General features: G+C 44.6%; 1 protein-coding gene across 1 annotated transcript in view; it reads left to right on the forward strand.

Annotated features, from left to right (window-relative positions):
* LOC8051635 (TBC1 domain family member 10B) overlaps positions 1–19,102 on the forward strand; it is a 34,918-nt gene that overhangs the window by 9,193 nt on the left and 6,623 nt on the right. The window contains exons 2-6 of the mRNA XM_040217404.3: positions 1,578–1,820; positions 2,889–2,988; positions 3,823–3,930; positions 7,743–7,849; positions 11,231–11,411. Of these exons, the coding sequence (XP_040073338.1) occupies positions 1,609–1,820; positions 2,889–2,988; positions 3,823–3,930; positions 7,743–7,849; positions 11,231–11,411 (708 nt within the window). The 5' untranslated portion in view covers positions 1,578–1,608. The remainder of the gene's footprint in view (positions 1–1,577; positions 1,821–2,888; positions 2,989–3,822; positions 3,931–7,742; positions 7,850–11,230; positions 11,412–19,102) is intronic.

Consider the following 19,102-nt stretch of genomic DNA (forward strand, 5'->3'; position numbering starts at 1 on the left):
ACAAATTAGTCAAAAAAGTGCCTAGAACTACCGTAATTCCATTACTTAAATTTAACTACTATCGAAGTGCAAGCCTGAGTCACCAAAGAAGGGCAGTCAGAACTTTAAACACGAAGGAAGCCGTACAAGTGCAGATGAGACTTCTTTTTCTCCGATTGTTCCGCATGCATTGTATCCGCAACTCCAACCGTGTTCAACCAGCACGCTCCGCCGCTCCTGTCAGAGTAGTCTCGGATGACAAGCCACGCGCAGTCGCGCTCGATTGTCTGGACCTTTTTTGTGTGGCCGTTTTTCTGAAGGTGCTCTTTCTTTTTTTGGAGCCGAGAGATGCGCGAACGCAAAAGGTGTTTCCGTGGGAACGTTCCAAAGCCCTTTCCTGGCACGCTCCGCTTTTAGCTACGATATGGTGCCTACAGCACAGCTCTGACCGGTTCGTCTACATTGTCAGCCTTTTGGTCCCTCCATTTCCACCTAATAGTGTCATTAAAGCGTCACGCCATTGCCTACCACAGTCCCGGTGTTGGCACCGTGGCGGTAGTCGTAAGTCGCTTTCCAGCTCGACAGCCCTCAGTAGTTTTGGCAGCCAGAATTTGGAACGTTGCGACGACAGCACACTACTAGACCCTTTTCGAAATGATGCATAAATTATGTGCGGCCGCCATTAGTTGGTCATGCACTGTGAGCACTGGACACGCGCGCTTCGTCAGCATTTGGAGTGTACTCTGATCAAAACGCATTCCACATGAGTTCTGCGCCATTGCTCGGCACAAACTCAAAACCAATCACGGGCTTCACGTTAGAAGCGATGAGACCAACTAATGGCTGCTTCGCATTACCTATGCTTCATTTCACAATTTTAAAAAGGGTCTCCCACATTTGCTCGCCTTTCTTGCCGGACTTCTACGATCAACCGCCAGGATCGCGACATCTGACAGCATTAGAGAGCCGAAATTCAGCAGAGGGACCAATGGAAACCATTGAAAGCATTTTATTTATTTGCCCTAATGACCGTATTAAGTATTACATAGGGAAGAAATGAAAGTACAAAATAAAACATACTAGTAGACAAGTGAAAAAAAAAAAGAATTTAGTGGCTGACACTTTTTGCGCAAATCGATTGCTGTGCCTTGCTCGTGCATATCTGCAAGTTACTGTGCAGCGGGAGGATAACTGAGCCAGGCTTGGAGACCTTGCAGGTGATGGACGCTTTTTTCGCCTCTTTCTCGCGGCTCATACTGCAGACACGGCCCCGCATGACTTTGATCAAGCAGTTTGAATCGCTCTCTGACCGAGGCACACTAACGTCACACGCCGGCTCTTTTGATGTGACCCATTGCCACTTCGGTGCCATTTTCAATCCACAGGCAGTATAAACCATTCCAATAACCCTTTCCCACGTGGTACCATCTTTGTGTACTGGGCCGTGGAAGGCGTCCTGTGACTCGGCATTTTTTGCCCGGACGGCGGGTGCCGGAAAGGTGTATGGAGCATTGGACGCACCGCTCGAAGACACGTTCCGGGCGCCATAGCTGCGGGCTCTTTCTTTATGGATGATGGCCCCACCTTTTCGGATGCAGGCCAGGGTCCTGGCGTCGTGTCTGAGGCGGGATGGCCAGCGGTCCCCCGGTGGAGGAGGACGAAGAGCCCCGCTTCTGGGACGAATCTGACGATGCTTGCAGCGACGTGACCATGAACAGCGTAGCGGCCAGCGGGGTCGAGCGCAGGGAGCGCAACGGCTCCCTTGTGTCAGAGGCCCCCTCCGAGATGACTCCGGACAAGTACGGCTTCTTCGGAGGCTCCCAGTACACCGACCCGGGAATGTGAGTGGGACTCCTTGGGATGCTTCCTCGGAGCGGTGAACGAGCTCCTTGTAATAACCATGGAAAGTGTAAAGTTTAACCGGTTCTGTCTGTCTCTAGGAAGATTTACTGCCATGCAAGGTCGGGTATGAAGTAATAAGTGGTGCATGGACGTTTAGGCAGGGAGAGGTTAGTCCGCCCCCCAAGGGGTGTTTGGTGTCTTTACCGTAGATGAGAAATTTGGCATCACGCGGTAGTGATGCATAGTCGTGTGCCATTATGATGCTCGTCTAGGTTGAAACAGGCAGGGGCGGGGATTGAACCCGGGAACCTCGGGTTCTGCAGCGCGAGCTTTTGCTCCATGTGCTTCAAGCTGCCGTGCGATAACACTTTCGGATACCGAATGTCAAATTTTTCTAAAGGGTGATTAAACTAGATGTTGGCAGAAACTAGGCAGAACTGATGAGGACTATGTGAATCATTTTCTTGCTGTCGTTAACCTCTGACGTTGTCTAGTTTCTGTTGCATTATGTTGAATTTGCATAATTCAGTGGTATCAATAGTAGCATCTTCATTGTTATTATACAGATGTCAATTGAAAATTTGGTTATAAATTATCATTTCAGTTGTCCTTTGAGGCTGGGAAATACATGAGCATAACAACATGTCTGCACATGTTTGTTGCCTCAGTCATTTGGGGAGATTACACTTCTGAAGCGAATAGACCTTTTGCTAGATTACCGAAGCACCAATGAGAATGCTTGGAATGTAGGTTGCATGCATTCGTGCATTGCACACACTCACCTTCCCTATATAAAAGATTTTAAGTAAATAACCAAAATAAAGCATTGAGGAATGCACATCTAAAGCGCCATTGGTTGGGAACATACACATTCTCTTTGATGCTTGGGTTATCAAGTATTAGGGATGTCATAGTATCAGAGATCAAATGCCAGTGGCATTAAATTTTATTTTGAACTTGTACTTCCCTGTGACCTCATAACACTGCTTTTCTAAAGCCTACCCTGCGACAGTTCGATTAAGAGATTGATATTTTCAAAATTATTAAGCTAACGTTTGGTTTCTTAGGTTACGCCGTGTGCCAGTTCAGGTGCAGTGGAAGCGTGAACTCAAGTGGAGAGACATGCTGGAAAACTGGGAACGGTACATGGCCAAGCGCTTTAAGAAGGTATGCTAACCGACGTTTGCCAGTCTGTGTTAGCTTTGTGAAAGATGGAACACATTTGAAGCGCCTGTTTTGAGGTTGTACCCAAACTATTTTCCGCGTCAAGTTGGAATAGGTCCTCCGACTTTAATTTTTTTTGCTTCATAATGATCGTAGTTCGAAAATTTTGTTTTAGGATTTGTAGTTTTACAAAATGAATGAGAAAATAATGAGCAAAAAGCAATTTTATTGGGTGTTTCATATACATAGATGAGCACCTAAGATTGAGATGCAATACTTTAAATGGGAAATAAAGTGAAATCATGCAATTTAATGGTTACCATGCTATCAACTTTTACTGATGACTTAAAATGAAGCACATTTTGCAGAAAGATATTTCATCGCCTTGTCTTTGACACAAGCATGTTGAAGGTTGGCATGTTTTTAATAATTTGTGGGGGGAAACACCAGGGAGAAACTTGTATTATACAAGTACCTACTTTATTCTTCAGGCTCCACCGTTAGCTGTGCTGCTACGCAGACTGAGGACTTCTACTGTCACTTTAAGCTTGTAACCATGTATCGGTCCTATTCATGGCCATCTTTAAATTGGGACCCTTCAGTGTTGTCTCGTACGTGCCCATTTTCCATTTACCTGACACACGGTGAATTGAACTTCTGATAGACCAGATGGAATGACCTAGCCCAACATTCTGTCATTGACTCAGTTATCCTCCTTCTGTCTTGCAAGATTTTGGTGTAAAACCTCACATTCTTTGCTAACTTCTTCGCCCGCAAAACCTAAGACATTGTCTTGTTCCATGCTGGGCCCAAAGTGTTTCCGTATACCTGTGGCAGGTGCGTGATCGGTGCCGCAAGGGCATTCCTTCGTCTATGCGAGCCAAGGCCTGGCAGTACCTGTCTGGGGGAAACTTCCTCATGGAGAGCTACAAGGGAAAGTTCACGGTCCGTACCCTGCTTCTTCTCACCTAGACGCACGGCTGGCAAGCGGGGGTGGTTACCGGGATCGATCTAATACAGCCTCTACCACTTGGAGGCCAGTTCACACCTTTGCGTCTAAGCGTGACTGAGTGCTTTGTGCCCGCTTGTAACCGCGTCTGATAAGGGAGCACACTGATGCCATCTACCTGATTTGCGTGTATATTTTCTATTTTGTTACGAGTTGTGTTTCACTGTGTTTTCACTGCAGATGTTCTAAGCGATCATTTCTCATAGACAGTGCATAGATTTTGTCTCGCAAGTACCTAGTCTAGTCATACGCAGGTCAGAGGTGTTCTCGGGCAACCCGACGAGTGGCGTCAGTGAGCCACTGTGTTCGCCTGTCGTAAGTAGTTACAAGCGGGCGCAATGTGCTTGGTCACTGAAATGCAAATATGTGAAGCTGCCTTAAAGGGGCACTGACACCCCAAAGGGCATATTTTTTTTTTATCATCTGAAACAATGCAAATTGTAATCATAGCCACAAAAAAAAACAAATTTCCCCATATGCGCACACACTTTTTTATTTTTGGCGTTTTTCTCTCCTGCTCCTCACCTCCTCGCTTTTGGTTTGTGATGTCAAATATCATGAAATTCAGAAGCTTTGTAAGCGACATTTCTGTAACATTTAATAATGGCATTCGCAAAGCATGTTTTTTAACGCGATTGTGAATGCACTATGGCCTTTCTTTTTGAAATTCCTAAAATCAAAGTCCAGTGTGATGTTGCCTCCTGGATTTCTATCCTCCCTCAGAAAACATGACGGCGCTCAATGCATGTAGCAGAGGATGATCGGTGAGTCGGGGAATCGGACAAAGTGATCTTTTTTAGGTGCCCGATGACCTCTCAGACTTGGAAAAGGAAATCGTCAAATGGTCAAAACAACTGGGTTTGGTGTCTGTGTATTATGATTTCGGTTGTAACTCCGCCGGGCAGCCTCTCACACAGAATCGTTGAGACGTGGCCTTTCACGTCGCTCACAAAAGTACACTGGGCATTCTCTTTGACCTCACACCATTGCAAAAAATTTGAGATCGCTGAAAGGGCCCTAAAAATAGAAACTCAAAAGTTGAGCATTGTCTGCTCGCAGTGATAGGCGGCACAGCACGCACAAAGAAAGCCAGGGGACCTTAGTGTAGTGTCTACTGTAGTGGAATCTAGCCATAAATCTGGCTTGGTCTGGTAACTGGAACACTCTCCAAGATGGCTACCAACTAACAAATAAACGCCAGTACGTTGTTTGAATCCAAGTGAATCCTTCCCTTTTTCTACACCTCCCATATTACACTTAGGAAAAAAACGGTTGTTAGTGCGATGCCGGTGAACACTACATTTCGGGTTGCGGTGGCAACGGGGGTTCAGAGCGGAGGCGTGAAAGAGACTCGACTCGCAGAACGGCTCAATATTTGAAGTCACTGCACTGGCGCGTATGGCACGGGAACTTCAAATTCAGCATTTGGAAATTGTTTTTTACTTTCCAAATAGTGAATTCGCTAGTTCCGAATTGTGAGGGTAATGTCAAGGCATCGTTTTCAATTGTTTCGGATAATAAAAAAAAAAAGAAATGACTTTGACGTGTCAGTGCCCCTTTAAGAATTGGGCCTTGGTGCGTTTCTCGGGTTATTGTAGCTTTTCCTTCCACCTAGTTCAGTTTCCTATTAAGCCAATTAGAACTTGGTGTGTAATTTTAATGACACGTATATTCATCATGCTTTTTTCTGACTTCAGAAAGATTTCTAAGCCAGCAAATCAGAATGTCTTCGTGTAACAAACCCCGTTACGTAACGAGTCATTTCTTATTACCAAATGTAATAATTGCATTTGTCTAGTAATAGCTGTAATGGCAACACAGTGTTGCCGTTGCGGTCAATATAACCTGTTGCAAGAAGCATTTGCAGACTGTTTAACTCTGGATGCCATTTCTAGACAGAAGCACTGGCCATATAATTTAATTTGAAATATATTTGTTGATGAATGCCCAGCGTGCAGTGAAACTGGCACTAGTTTAGTTCAGGTGGTACCATACTCTTCATAGGAAACATTTGCAGTTTGATGCAGAATGACCTAGTGTCTTCTGTTCCCTCAGAACTTCTAATTCTCAAATGCACATCAAACACAAGCAAGATTCAGTTCTTGTTAATGGGCATTGATGTGATGGTACTGCAGAAATGCACACTGAGCACAAGCCTTTCTTCGAGCTACTCTCGCTTTGTACCATCTGTATAAGGGCTCTTAAAGGTAAGTAATGCGAGCAACGTGTGCCGGAGAAAAAAAGAATGGGAGTTGACTTTTCAGAATTCCGCTAGAAGTCTCCGTGCTTTTGGGTAGCTTATAGAGAACCAAGGCCAGTGTAGGCTGATGCCTGCTGTGCGGGCTAGCGGGAGCTCTGTGGCGTCTCGTGGACTTCCTTTTCAAGCCCCGCCTCTGACGTCGCCTGTCGGCATTGTTTGTGTCCTGGCCATTCATCCGTTACGTCTGCATAGCTGTGGTCTCTCTTACTGTTTAGCAATTCCTTCACAGTAAAGTCATATTAGAGTAAAGAATACAAAAATGCACAGAATGCAGAAAAGCGATTTTTGTACGTAAGTAAGGCCCACATTTGTTTCATAGACAGGAAAAGTCTTTTCTTTTTCGGGCGTAAACACTTGATACCCGGGAGAGTATCAAGTGTTTATGCTTGATACTCGTGTTTTCGTAAGGCTGTTACCTTTTTTTTTATTATTACTTTGTGGTGACGAAAAAAGTGTTTGCTCTTAACTAGTGTTTCAGGGACGAATTTGAAGGGGACACTGATCGCATGAAGTTTTTGATCAAACTAAAGTTGTTACTGCTCCACAGCCAATAATATTGCAGCACTAGTTGATAGGAACTCAAAGTGCTCGAAACTTTGACGAAGGATAGTTGCACAGAAGGCGCAATTGACTGTGATCTTGACCAGGTGGTCGAAATGAATCCTCACGCCTCTACTGGGGCATGCCAGATGCTTTTAGTTTATTTGGCACGAAAAACACCATATTTGACTTCGAAAAAATCAATTGCAGGAAAAAAAGCTTAAAACATGGCCAAAAAAAATTTTTGTGCAAGAAATTATAGGTTTTTAAGAATGTTATAGTTAGGTCCACAGACGCCTGAAGAATATTCCCACAAAGTTTCATTTGTTTCTGCTGCATAATTAACTTTCTGGCAATTATTTCTAGTGCTTTGGCACTATAGAAAAGTTAGATACCTTTACACTTTGAACACATTTTTCATCATTCTATGTCTTCAGTAGGAATTCCATTTTTGTCAATCTATTGTTTCATAATAGGACTATAGGAAAGACTCATTAACTTTTTCTGACTGATGTTTAATGAGAAATGCACCCACCTTTTGAATTTGTTTTTTACCTTCTAAGTGTCTTTTATAAAATACTATTGAACATTTGTTTGAAGACACAGGAGACCAAAAAGTTGCTTGATTTTTCCATTAAATTTTTCCACGGGCACGCTTTCAGGCTTTTGTGATTTGCATCTAGCAAAGAAAACTGCTGAGTATTGCATTAGGGTTCTAACGATATATGCTAAACAATATATGTATACTCCTGGTGGGAACCATTGTAATTTCCTTCAGAATTAAAATCTACAGAGCTGAAGGTTTTTTCTGCACCCTTTGTCATGGCACCGTTAATTTAACCCATTTTAATCTAGGGGTTCAAAAGTTGACCTTCTTGGGTAGTGTCCATCCCAGGCCAATGTGCCCCCGATGGTGACCCAAACTGATGGATGCTTGTGACATTGCAGGAGCTTGACCAACACCCTGGAGACCCCCGCTGGGTGGACGACATCCGGAAAGACCTGCACCGCCAGTTCCCACAGCACGAGATGTTTGCCAAGGACCAGGGCCATGGGTGAGTGCACTCTCACCGCCCTCGCTTGTCTAGTGGGAAAAGAGCCACAGTCAAGACTCGTCCCTAGAACCTGTTCACACTTACGCCACTGTAGTAATGCAGCGTGATTAGTTAGTGCTGGAAATAGTGATGACGCAGCGGTGACTTTGTGCTATATATTAGTTGTTAAAAAGGGGGGCGGGGGGACATCCAACCAAGCCCTAATTAGGGACCCGACAATCCAAGGTGTACTCGGCCTCTTCTTGAGGGGTGACCTTAAAGGGACAATGAAGGCAATTTCGGAGATCTTTTTGGCGATTGAACTGGGTTCCAGGTACGTCTCAGACCACGTTGCCCAAATTTCAGCCGAAACCGGCGCTTGTGTGCCGCGCAAATCAATTAAACAGTCGCGGTAACAATCGTACCGGGATCGACCGGGGCGACGCCCCAAGAGTTGCGGGAAAAGCCAGGAGAAGCGGAGCTCACGTGACCGATGCGGGGCCAAGGAGCGCGACGTCACAAGAGACGCGTCAGCGATTGGTCGAAACGAAAAACGTGCCCTCGGTCACGTTTTGGTTCGCGATTTTTAGAAATACTGTTCTACTTTCCGCTTAAATAACCATCAAAAGTATAAATCGGATCGGAAATGATTACTAAACCGTAAATAAAGCAGCATCATTGTTTTTTTTCTTTGCTACGCTGGACGCGAAACCGGCAACGAGCAACTATGGGCAAACAAATAAAATTAAAAAAGAACACGGTACTCGAAAGATTTTGCAAAATGGTAGCTGTAGATGGCTGTTTTAACGGTCGACTGAAGACCAGTATTCGTTCGGGCGACGCTAGTTTTCACGTGTGGGTTGCTGTTCGTGTTCTTTGACGACGAAAAGAGGAAGTCTGCGGAGGAACCGGATCCCGGAACGGTGGGATCGCTGCCGCTTTCCCTTCGGCATCTCCCCCGCGTCCGTCCTTCGGCATGCGGGCCGCTCGTTGCCGGCTAGGTGGTCTCCGTCGGGTGATGGCAGAGGCCGCCACACACGTACTCCCGTTCCGCTGGTGTTCGGTCACTCAACGGAAGCTCGAACTCGCTCGCGAGAGCGGCATTCGTCCATGTCGACAGAGTCGGCGCAACGACCGCGCCACCGCGCTGCTATAACCCACCGCGGTATTTAGAGTCTCGATCTCCTAAATACTACCGATACCGACTATTCACACTTGACGTCACTCCTTACGTCACCTCCGTTTTCGGAGGCCCAGAAACGAGACTGGATATGGTTCAGTTTTGGTTTCTTTACTTCTTTCGTAGGCAGATAAACACGCGTCATAAATGTCTACGAAAAATTGGGTGGCATGCTATGTTCCCAAGAAGCATTAAAACACCATTTAAAAAAATTAAATAAAATCGTCTTCATTGTCCCTTTAAGGAACAGCTTTTTTGTTTTTTTTTTCCAATGATGGTGCATTTTTCTATGGGTTGGTGATATCACAAAGCTCGTTGACCTAGGCAGATGGTAAAGCACCAAGAGACCTTCGATGCTTCCTGGTGTAGTTTGAATGTGCCATGATTCTAAAAAGTCTTTGTCGGTGGTTAGTTTTTAATGCTGAGGGTGGGGGGGGGGGGGGGGGGGGGGGGGGGGGGGGAGCAGGCAGGGGCAGGTGTTCTCGAACTCCAATGTGGTGGTCCTTGATGCCGCATTTGCGATTGACCAATCTGTGCTCGTGATCAAAATTGCAAACATCGTGTGGATGCTGGTGGACCCTTTCCTGCAAGCTCTTGGTTCTGCCGATGTACGTGGCTGGGCAACCCGTGCAGGGAGTCTTATAACAACAACACCTTGCACTCTCTGTTTAGGGGGTCGATCTTTGGTCGTGGCATAAGCCGTCCTGGGTTTGATATCGGCTTGTGGACCATATGGACCCCTTAGTGGTACAACGCTGCATCGGGGCTAAGTTACGTTCAGGTCAGCACTGCATCAGTGCTGTTCCTAGTGTTAACACACGACAATGCTGTGTCCGTGGACAGGGCTGTTCAAACAGGACACAGAAAACGGCGTGTTTCCTCACTGAAGATAAAGTGTTTTCTAAATTCACGGCATATGCCATACTGTGGTTCACTTTCATATGTTTTTTTGCTGGGGGGATTTCTGTTGCGGCCTTCGACAGAGTCTCAGTGCGTGCTATCATGTGGATCCGGTCAGCCACTCGTACGTCCTGCTGGCTGTTGTCGGGGCCTCCGCAGTTGTTATCAGTCCCCAATTTCTCGAAAACAAGAAAGGGGAAGAGACAATAGCAAGGAGTAAAGCTGTGCTGTTTGCGGGGTTGACGTCCAGTCTGAAAACTGGTGATCGCGCAGCAACTTTTACAGCACATACCGATGTTGTGTCACAGCATGCCATCTGCTGTGTCCTGTTGCAACAGCCCTTAGTGTAGCGTGAATTGAATGTGGCAGGCCCTTTCTTGTAGGGGAGTAAGGATTTCTCGGGTTGCTTCGTCATGACTTGGCAAATATAGGGAACAATGCAATAAAAGTTGTATAGCTGTTTTCTTTTTTTCTTTTTTTGGGGGGTTAGGAACTTGCAATTTACCATGTGGTTTGTTTCTTTTTAGTAATTTGATGCACCCAAGAATGAAGTTTATGAAAGATATAACATTGCCTTTTTTCTAGAATGTTAAGCAGTACCGATTTAGCAGCCATTAGGGAGATGGTTTTGTGTAAGTATTGCAATTCTTGAAGCAAGGCATGTTCATTTCAAACTTTTTCATATTTTTGTTTTTCGTTTTCAGGGTTCTTAATCATTAATTGTTATACCTTGTCTTGCCTACAAATTGCTTTCAAGGCAACACAAACCTGCCAACAACATTCCCAGAGTTTTCCTAAGACGGATCTGAAGGGCAAGGAGTATCACTTTAAAACCGCGTCTGTCGCCAACATGTTCCGTTAAGCTTAGTGTGACCAAATGGTAGTGAACCTAAAGAAAGTCCCGCGTCACGGACATACCTTGGCAACATCGGGCAGTGAGGGAGCGGTGTGTCAACGCTCTTGAGTCTAGCACTGAAGTCCCAAAAAACATTTTTTTAAGTGCCTGCATGGGACTCGCATGTCACAGAATAAACATTCCCCTTTTGCCCCCTCACCCCATGTGAAGAAATGAGTGCAATACTTTTTTGTTAAAACTCAGTTGAAAGATTCCTAAACATGTTTCTCTTTGAGGTCTAATGTCTCAAAGTACAAACATGTCTCAGAATAGCTCCTAAATGGCACTAATTTTTTTTTTGTTATTATTTTTATATTGTTTCTTTAGTTTATATTGTGACATATATCTGTCCTATCCTGGCACTTAAACGATAAGCATTTTTGGGGGCAGGAGCTGAGCGTCTTTTTAACAGATTGTGGCGCTGCAGGCAGGAGGACCTGTTCCGCATCCTGAAGGCCTACTCAGTGCTGAACCCTGCAGTGGGCTACTGCCAGGGCCAGGCCCCAATTGCGGCGGTGCTGCTCATGCACATGCCCGCGGAGCCAGCCTTCTGGTGCCTCGTCTCCATATGCGACAAGTACCTGCGCGGCTACTACAGTCCCGGCCTGGTGCGTGTCCCTGCCTCTCATTTTACGGTGCCCCGTGCGCCCCGTGCAGGGCCACCACTCTATTGTTGTCCCTCGTTTTTCTAGTCGTAATGCTGCGATGCTCGCACGGAACTGGATGTAGTGGAGATTTTCGCCTTGTATAGCCAGATTCTTTTAATACGCCTCTGGTCGCTAAACTTCGGCCGAAGTTTGCTGCTGAGACAGAAGCTGCCAGCAGACGCATTGCCGTCGACAGGGGGCATTGTCATTTGGCCTCTCCACTCCGTGTGAGCTGAACTAAAATTTGCGGCATGGTGAAGTGGTTTTGTAAAAACAATTTCTCGTACACCAACACCCTGTTACACCTGCAATTGATTGCAGTATTCAAGTGCCGGTCATTTTTTTAGTTGCCTCTAAGAGCGCAACTTGGGAGTGAACGTTTTTCGTCGGTTTTTCACACCAAACAACGCTCTCAAAGGTGAAAAGGAGCCATGCAATGTAGCGTACGGGTTTGCAGTGCCTTTACCAGATGGCACAACTTGCAACACTTAATTTTGACGTACAGGTGGTATTGAAAAGTAATTTTGATGCTAGAAATATGAATGAAAGATTATGATACCTTGGGAGGTTGTAGCAGCTGGTTGAGTGTATAAAGCGAGACACTTTCATTACTAAGAAACTGTGGCGGTCCAATGATGCGTCATGTGTCGGAGAGACGCAATGATGCGTCTCTCCGACGAAGGTGCGACTCGTTCAGAGTGGGTTCAAAATTCAGACACCGCTTGCTGGTTGCCATACTCTTAGCGGGGGGGGGGGGGGGGGGGGGGGGGGGGGACTAGATTAGTGACTCTCTGCCCCCCTGTCAACGGCAGCGCTGCAAGTAATCATGAAAGAAGCTCCCTCATGTCGTTACGGAGAAGTTTCGTGACCAGACGAGGTTGTCTTCATTTCGTTGGCGTCACTCAAGGAAAACATGATGTGTTACTCAACCTACTGCCGTGAACCCTGGATAGTTGGTGACTCTTGATCAAATTACAACCTTCAAATTATTCTTCATTCTTCCGAAATTTCTTCATAGTTTGACCAAGTCCGAAACGGATACATAACAACGTCCCGGACGAGAGAATTGCAGTTTTGGTTCTTTTTGTTTCTGCCAGTACTCTAACGTTGTGTATTTTTTTGCATTCAATCTGTATTTATAGCGATACTTTCCTGCACGGACAGAAGGAACTGTGTATTGCTGCTGTTGTTAAAACCTTTGCAGTGCTTGAAACTTCTAAAGTTGCTCCTTCAGCTTTTCTTTTCCTAGCTTCCAGTTTGAATGATGGCAAATGAACTATTATTATTATTATTATTATTATTATTATTATTATTATTATTATTATTATTATTATTATTATTATTATTATTATTATTATTATTATCATCATTATTATTATTATTATTATTATTATTATTATTACCACCACCTATTATTAGCTAGCTATGATCTCTGGAGGCAGCAGTTTGTCCTGCATGCTTGTTGCTTAGCTAGGTAGGTAGGAAAGGGAGCACTCAGCATACAGGATATTTTTACAGGTTTTTCTTTTAAACATACTACATACACAAGTGTGTAAGCAGTCTTCAGTTTTCTCTTTTTTCTCTTTTATTTTATGAAAATGAAGATGATTAGCATCTCTTGTAGCTTGAACAAGACTTTTGGAGGAATAGAATGTTTTAGTGTAAATTGCTTAGAACTTCATACCCCCTACAGACCTCATCCTGCCCCCACAGAGTTCGCATCTGTCCTTTAAACCTTGAAAACCCTTGAACTTGAAAATGTCATTTTCAAGTCCTTCACAGCTCTGGAATTTTCAAGTGCTTGAACACCCCCGAAGTTTATGACTAGTCACAGTCATTGTATTCTTAACGCAATAAACCACAATTACTTTACATTCTCTTACATTTATATTAGAAATGTATGAATATTCAAATTATAGTTTTAAATAATACGCTATTCAATATTTGCTAAAAATAAACTGCTATATTCTTTTTTTTTATTTTTTTTTTTTATCTCTAAGTTGATTGTGAGGGGTTAGCTGTAATGAGTGCATTTCTTACCGAGCACCGGTTCACTGCACAGAAGCAGACCTCGCTTTTGTGGGTGTTGCTTCTCTACAGTGCAGAGAAGCGGCAGTGCTCGGTATAAAGTGCACTCAACAGGGCTAACTTGCTGTGATCTTAGAAAAGTATGAATATCAAGTCTCGTGCTTAGAAGGAAAGCACTTTCAAAGCGGGAGGTTGCACGCGCGTGACTGGCAGTGATGTGATTGCTGCGCTTTGTGCCAAACTGCGCCAGGGGGCTAACCCTGTTACATCCTGCTACATTTTGCCAAAAATATGGGTAATCTGCGCCAAGCCTGCGCTAAAGGACCAATTTAGGTCGCCTTTCAAAACCGTAACTAAACTGAGTACTGTAATTGAGCAGGCGTGTGTTATGTGGCGCAAGCGGCCACCTGACACAAAGTACCGTGCATCAATTGTCTTCCCGGTCTTGCATGGTTTTCCCAGCGTCTCGCGTTTCGCGCTCTCGTCTTGTGGGTCTCGTCTCTCATCTTTTTTTTTTCTTATATTTTCAGCGATAGACGCGGATGTGTGCAGACGCTCCGATGGTAGCACTCTAGGTACCAGCTATGCCGCCGTGCTGTGAAACGAAACCATGTTTTTGCGCGGCAGGAGTTACTTTGTGAGCTGAAGCAACGGCTGTGGGAAAACTATTTGTTCACTGCCTTTCAGTCACCGTGGTCGTGCGACGTCAAATGTTGCCGTCCCCACATCACTGCAGATATGGTACTTTCTAAAATGAAACTAAGTACCGCTGCATGTTCAGAAACATTCCTGCTCTTGTTTAAATCATACGTTTCTACAAAAATCCATCTTTAATTCAAAGACTGCTCTGTCAAAGTAGGTATTGATTATCTAGATTCCTCTCGGCGGGCCTTCTTTTGAGAGGGACCTCGGTACGTGAAAAATCTGCCGTGAAAGAAAGTTGGTAAAGAGAAGTGAGCTAAAGCAAAGAAGGCAATGTCTGCACACTGAACCCGCACAGCGTGCTTGTTTGTTTCGAGTTCAGTGGTTGCACAAAGCGCTCCAAGAACTTTTTGGGGCTGGCTCGCAATGTCTTGCATCGATGCACTCAGGTTCTTTATTTTTTGTGTGTTTAGCTTGTACCTTGTTTGCCGGCCCGGCAAGCACGTGCCACTGGACTGTTTTTGTTGCATGCTTGAAAGTTACATTTTGTGTACAATTTTGGAGATAAGTTAGCGACGGAGCTCAGGGGCATGGTTTCGGTTTCAATCGGACGGCCTTTGTCTGCACTTGTGCGACGAAGCATACCCAACAGCAAGCCTGCTGAAGTTGGCTTCACGTGCAATGCGAACATGTTGCGTGACTGAGGCACCAGCTGGGACGCTTGCAATTCATTGTTTTACGTTTGCTTACTTTTGACAAAAATCTGGCACGTCGAGTACCAGTAAAACGGTGGCAAGTGGTTTTTCGAAATTGCTTGGCAACGCCTACAGCACTGTACACTTTTGGGATGTCTGAGCAGTAAAAACAGAAGCAGCGAGTTCCGTCGCAACACGTCACGTCAGAACACAACATAGAGTGCCCTTCATTTGTACAGCACTTAAAACAAATATTTTTATTTTCCTAAGAATATCCGCCCCAAAATCCACTTTTGCTGCTCTGAAACACTGTCTTGGCTGCTCCAAAAGCCGCTTTTGCTGCTCCAAAACACTGTTTTGGTTGCTCCAAAGGCCACATTTGCTGCTCCAAAACATTGTTTTGGTTTCTCCGAAACGTGCGCCAAAATGGCTTAGGCCAATCACATCACTGGACTGGTGTATTTAGAAAGAAGAGGAAACTTTGTGGCATACGAGTTCAGTAATAGTTTCAAAATTAAACTTGCTATTATGCAGGAGTGTATGTTGGGCAGAGATGCCCTGAAAACTTGCTTAAATAATTCAAGGTTGTCTTTCTCGTTTGTTTTTTCAGTTTCGAGATTTAAGAAAAATTATTTTCATATAGCAATAAGATTTCTAAGTCCCCCCAGTTAGGTATAGCTGGGCATCTCTGGAGGCGTAAATCTGTGCCAAATGCATCGTTTACTTGCCATCCCAATATGAGCATTGGATTTTCAATGGCCACAGTTCATAAATATTGTATTAAAATTAGCTTACAAATGCGCAAGCGATTTGAGAACAACCTTTATGAGTTCAGCTGGGTTTTTGTTTGAGCATGGTGCAGTAGTGAAAGGCTTGGAGAAATTATTCAATATTCAATTCAAAAACATTCTACCAAAACCGCTGTTCGCTTTTAATATGTTTTGAACTCAAAATCCATTATTCGTCCACAACTATTTTATATTAAAAAAATTAAAATAAATTTCTGACAAGCAAGTATCACTTTACAGTATCGCATTTAAGAGACATTTAATGGATGTTCATTAAGCACCTGACAACATTCAAAGTAGTTTTGGTTTTGTCCGGTTTACCTGTCTTGCGGTTTGCGGTCTTTGCACTTCCACATGCTCTCTGTTGTCTGCGCTTGGTTGGCTCAATCTGCATATGCTTAATGTGGCATGTGATGCACGTGGACGTGCTTAAGGTTGTGTGGGAGGCCCAGTAAGGGCAACTTCCAATGGTTTTGTCTCATCAACCGTGAATGCAGGTGCCGCATCCAATGAACTCGTATCGGGCGAAATCAAAGCCCTGCTGACAAACGTTCCTTACCTTGACTATAGGAGAGTCTGCGCCAAAATGCCGTATCAGGAGTGTGAAACACGGTGGGAACTTGAAGACTGCAGTGGATAGATAGCTCCAAGGGTAGCTGTACACCATGCCTAAATGAGCAATTCGTCGACACTGTTTCAGCGGTTGTCAGACCTGAACAACGCATGACGCATGAGTAGTTAATAAAAGATAGTGTGATCAAAAAGTTGTGCCATTATAAAATTGCCAGGCACTGTACGGTTTCTTTGGAAATATCTTTGAAAGTCCTTGAGAACCTTTGCATTTTTGTCTTCAAAACCTGTACGAACTTGGCCCCATCAAATTTTATGAAATGTAATCTGGAAAACACGAGATATGGAGTCTATTATGCTCTTTTGTATGTCCAGCACCCTCTATCCTTTCCCAGAAGGACTTGGACAAAGCCCTCCGCCCAGAGGAAACCGGAAATTAGTGGCGGCCATTTTTCTTTTCTTGCACCGTAATCAAATATGGCAGCTCTGCATGCATCATTTCATCCAAGTTCATTTGGATATGAAGAATCTTATTAAGCCGCCTGTTTGCCCATGATAACTTTTGCTTGTTCTTCTCGGGCAACAAATTTAAGTGAAGACTTCATTGACCAATAGTGTACAGGCAAATCTCGATGTAACGAAGTACATAAGTTTTTCTAACCGCAAGTGTATGCACGCCATGTATTTTTTACCTCTATGTAACGAAGTCCCGTTTGCCGAAATTTCGATGTAACGAAATTTCATGGACCATTCCTCACAAACCTTTGGGTCCTAAAGGAGATTTTGGGAAGCACATGTGCTGAAATGGGCCCCCGATAAAGCGCGAAGGGTGAAACGGGCCGAATCCGGTGAGCGTGGTGTACAGAACGGCCACTAGAGGACACTCGAATCGCCGCCGTTTCGTCCGTCGGATTCGTTCACGCTGCATGGTTTGTTTCGAGGCCTCGCTAAAAACGTGCGTTTCTCGTTGTCCTGGGCGATGGATCCATGAAGGCGATGGAGTCGCCCCTGACAGCGTCGACCTTCACGACTTTCTATACGCCGACTCTGCTGTCATTGCGACGGAGGAGGTAACCGACGAGGCAATAGGCTAGCGATGTTCGTGGGAACTCGCAAGACGGAGACGACATTTAGTTTGATGAGCAAGACACCTGCGATGTGCCCAGTAAATGTGAAGTGGTGGACGCGATCGATGTCTTGAGGCGGTTTCCGAGCAGACAGCAAGACAAAGACGCTATGCAGGATGTCTGGCTACGCGAACGTTGTGTGATGCCAATAATAATGCCAAGAGTGGCCACGAAAAAGGCGACGAAATAAAGGCGTCCTCGGTGAGTCTTGTACAACCGAGAAACATTTGTGAAAACTTTAATGTTAGCCTTGAATTTCTATGTGGCGAAATTTCAATGTAACGAAGTAAATTCCAAATTTACCGACGTCGTTACATCGAGGTTTGACTGTACCTGCAAGCAGTACAAGGATGACACTTCAGTTAGGGTACTTAGTGAAACTGAAAGAAGAAAGGCACTCTAAGACATTGGAGATTAACTGACACATTACTGTTGCTATACAGTAACATTGTTACCATATATACGCATATTTCTTTTAGGCTTATAGATTTGTTTTAAAAAAAAGCTGTGAAAGCTACATTGATGCGGTTTGTGCAGGTGAGTTATACGACCAAGGGGACATAGTATAGGGAGCTAATTGTTGCAATAAGTCAACTATATGTTCATTTACTTTTTAATTAGTGAAAATAAACATATAGTAGTTTCAATGAGAGGCTTGCAGGGCATCATTGAAAACCACTTAATCAGTCAATTTTAGAAAGACTGAACATGTAGGAAGCACGGTGGAGCGCTAAGGTCGCCACTTGTGCACCAGGAGCGAGGCTAGCAGTGCAGTAACGCTCCCGCACGGTCTTCTGTCTCTCATCATCCTTGTTTTCTCGTCGCCAGCCTTCTGCCTCTTACACAAGTGGTAACTTAAGAGCACTACTGCACTTGTCACGAGCTCAGACTTTATAAAAATTATTTATTTAGTGGTTTTTGATGATGCCCAGCTAGTTTCTATTTGGAACCTTTTGTTTATTTTCACTAAGTTAATTAACACAGTATAGTTGATTGTTTGACTTATTGCGACAATTAGCCCCCTATATTATGTCCTCCTGGCTGTATAACTGACCTGCTCGGAACCCATTAGTGTAGCTTTTACGGCTTTTAAAAAACATCTGTAAAGACTAAAAGAATGCCCTGTATATATGTATACCCTAAATAAGGGGTTCTGTGGAGACCTCACCCAGTTTGGGAGCTAACCCTCGACTTATTATTGACAGTCTTGTTGGGGACCAGGGTGTATGATTTCCGAGGTCCTACTTTATTCCTGCAATCCCATGAATGGGACAGTTCTGGAAGAATAGAGGGTAATGTGGAAAATAAGCAGGTTCCATTACTTTCTAAGGCTCCTTGGTCCTTATTGAGCAGACTTTTAACTACATTCCGCGGCCGACTTCAAGAGCCACAAGAATTAAGCCATGCACAACAGCTCTCGTTGGCACCCTTGGTTTCTTTCTATCCTTTAACCCTGGGCATAGAGGCATTGAGTAAGCTAGGCTTAGAGCATCGGCACTTCTTTCTTGGTTCATTCGTGGACGCCGCCAGTTTAGTGCCGAGCCATCGCAATCGGATACCGTTACGATTCGAAAGTGCGACTTCCTGCGCTTCAGATACATTGTCTCTTTCTGGCGATGTTGTCTCTGATATGTTGTGGACTCTGTTAGCGTTTCTGGGGGATGGAAGACAGTTTCCTGCGGTTTCAGATGGAGCTTGAGATAACTGGCAACAGTGGTTTGAAGCATTTAGGTGGTCAAGGCGTCATTAGACTGGAGCGTAGCATATTTGGTGGCTCTGTGGAGATTGATGCCTCGTTGAAC

Source organism: Ixodes scapularis, unplaced genomic scaffold (genome assembly GCF_016920785.2).
Source record: "Ixodes scapularis isolate PalLabHiFi unplaced genomic scaffold, ASM1692078v2 PGA_scaffold1__304_contigs__length_218370807, whole genome shotgun sequence".
NCBI lineage: Eukaryota > Metazoa > Arthropoda > Arachnida > Ixodida > Ixodidae > Ixodes > Ixodes scapularis.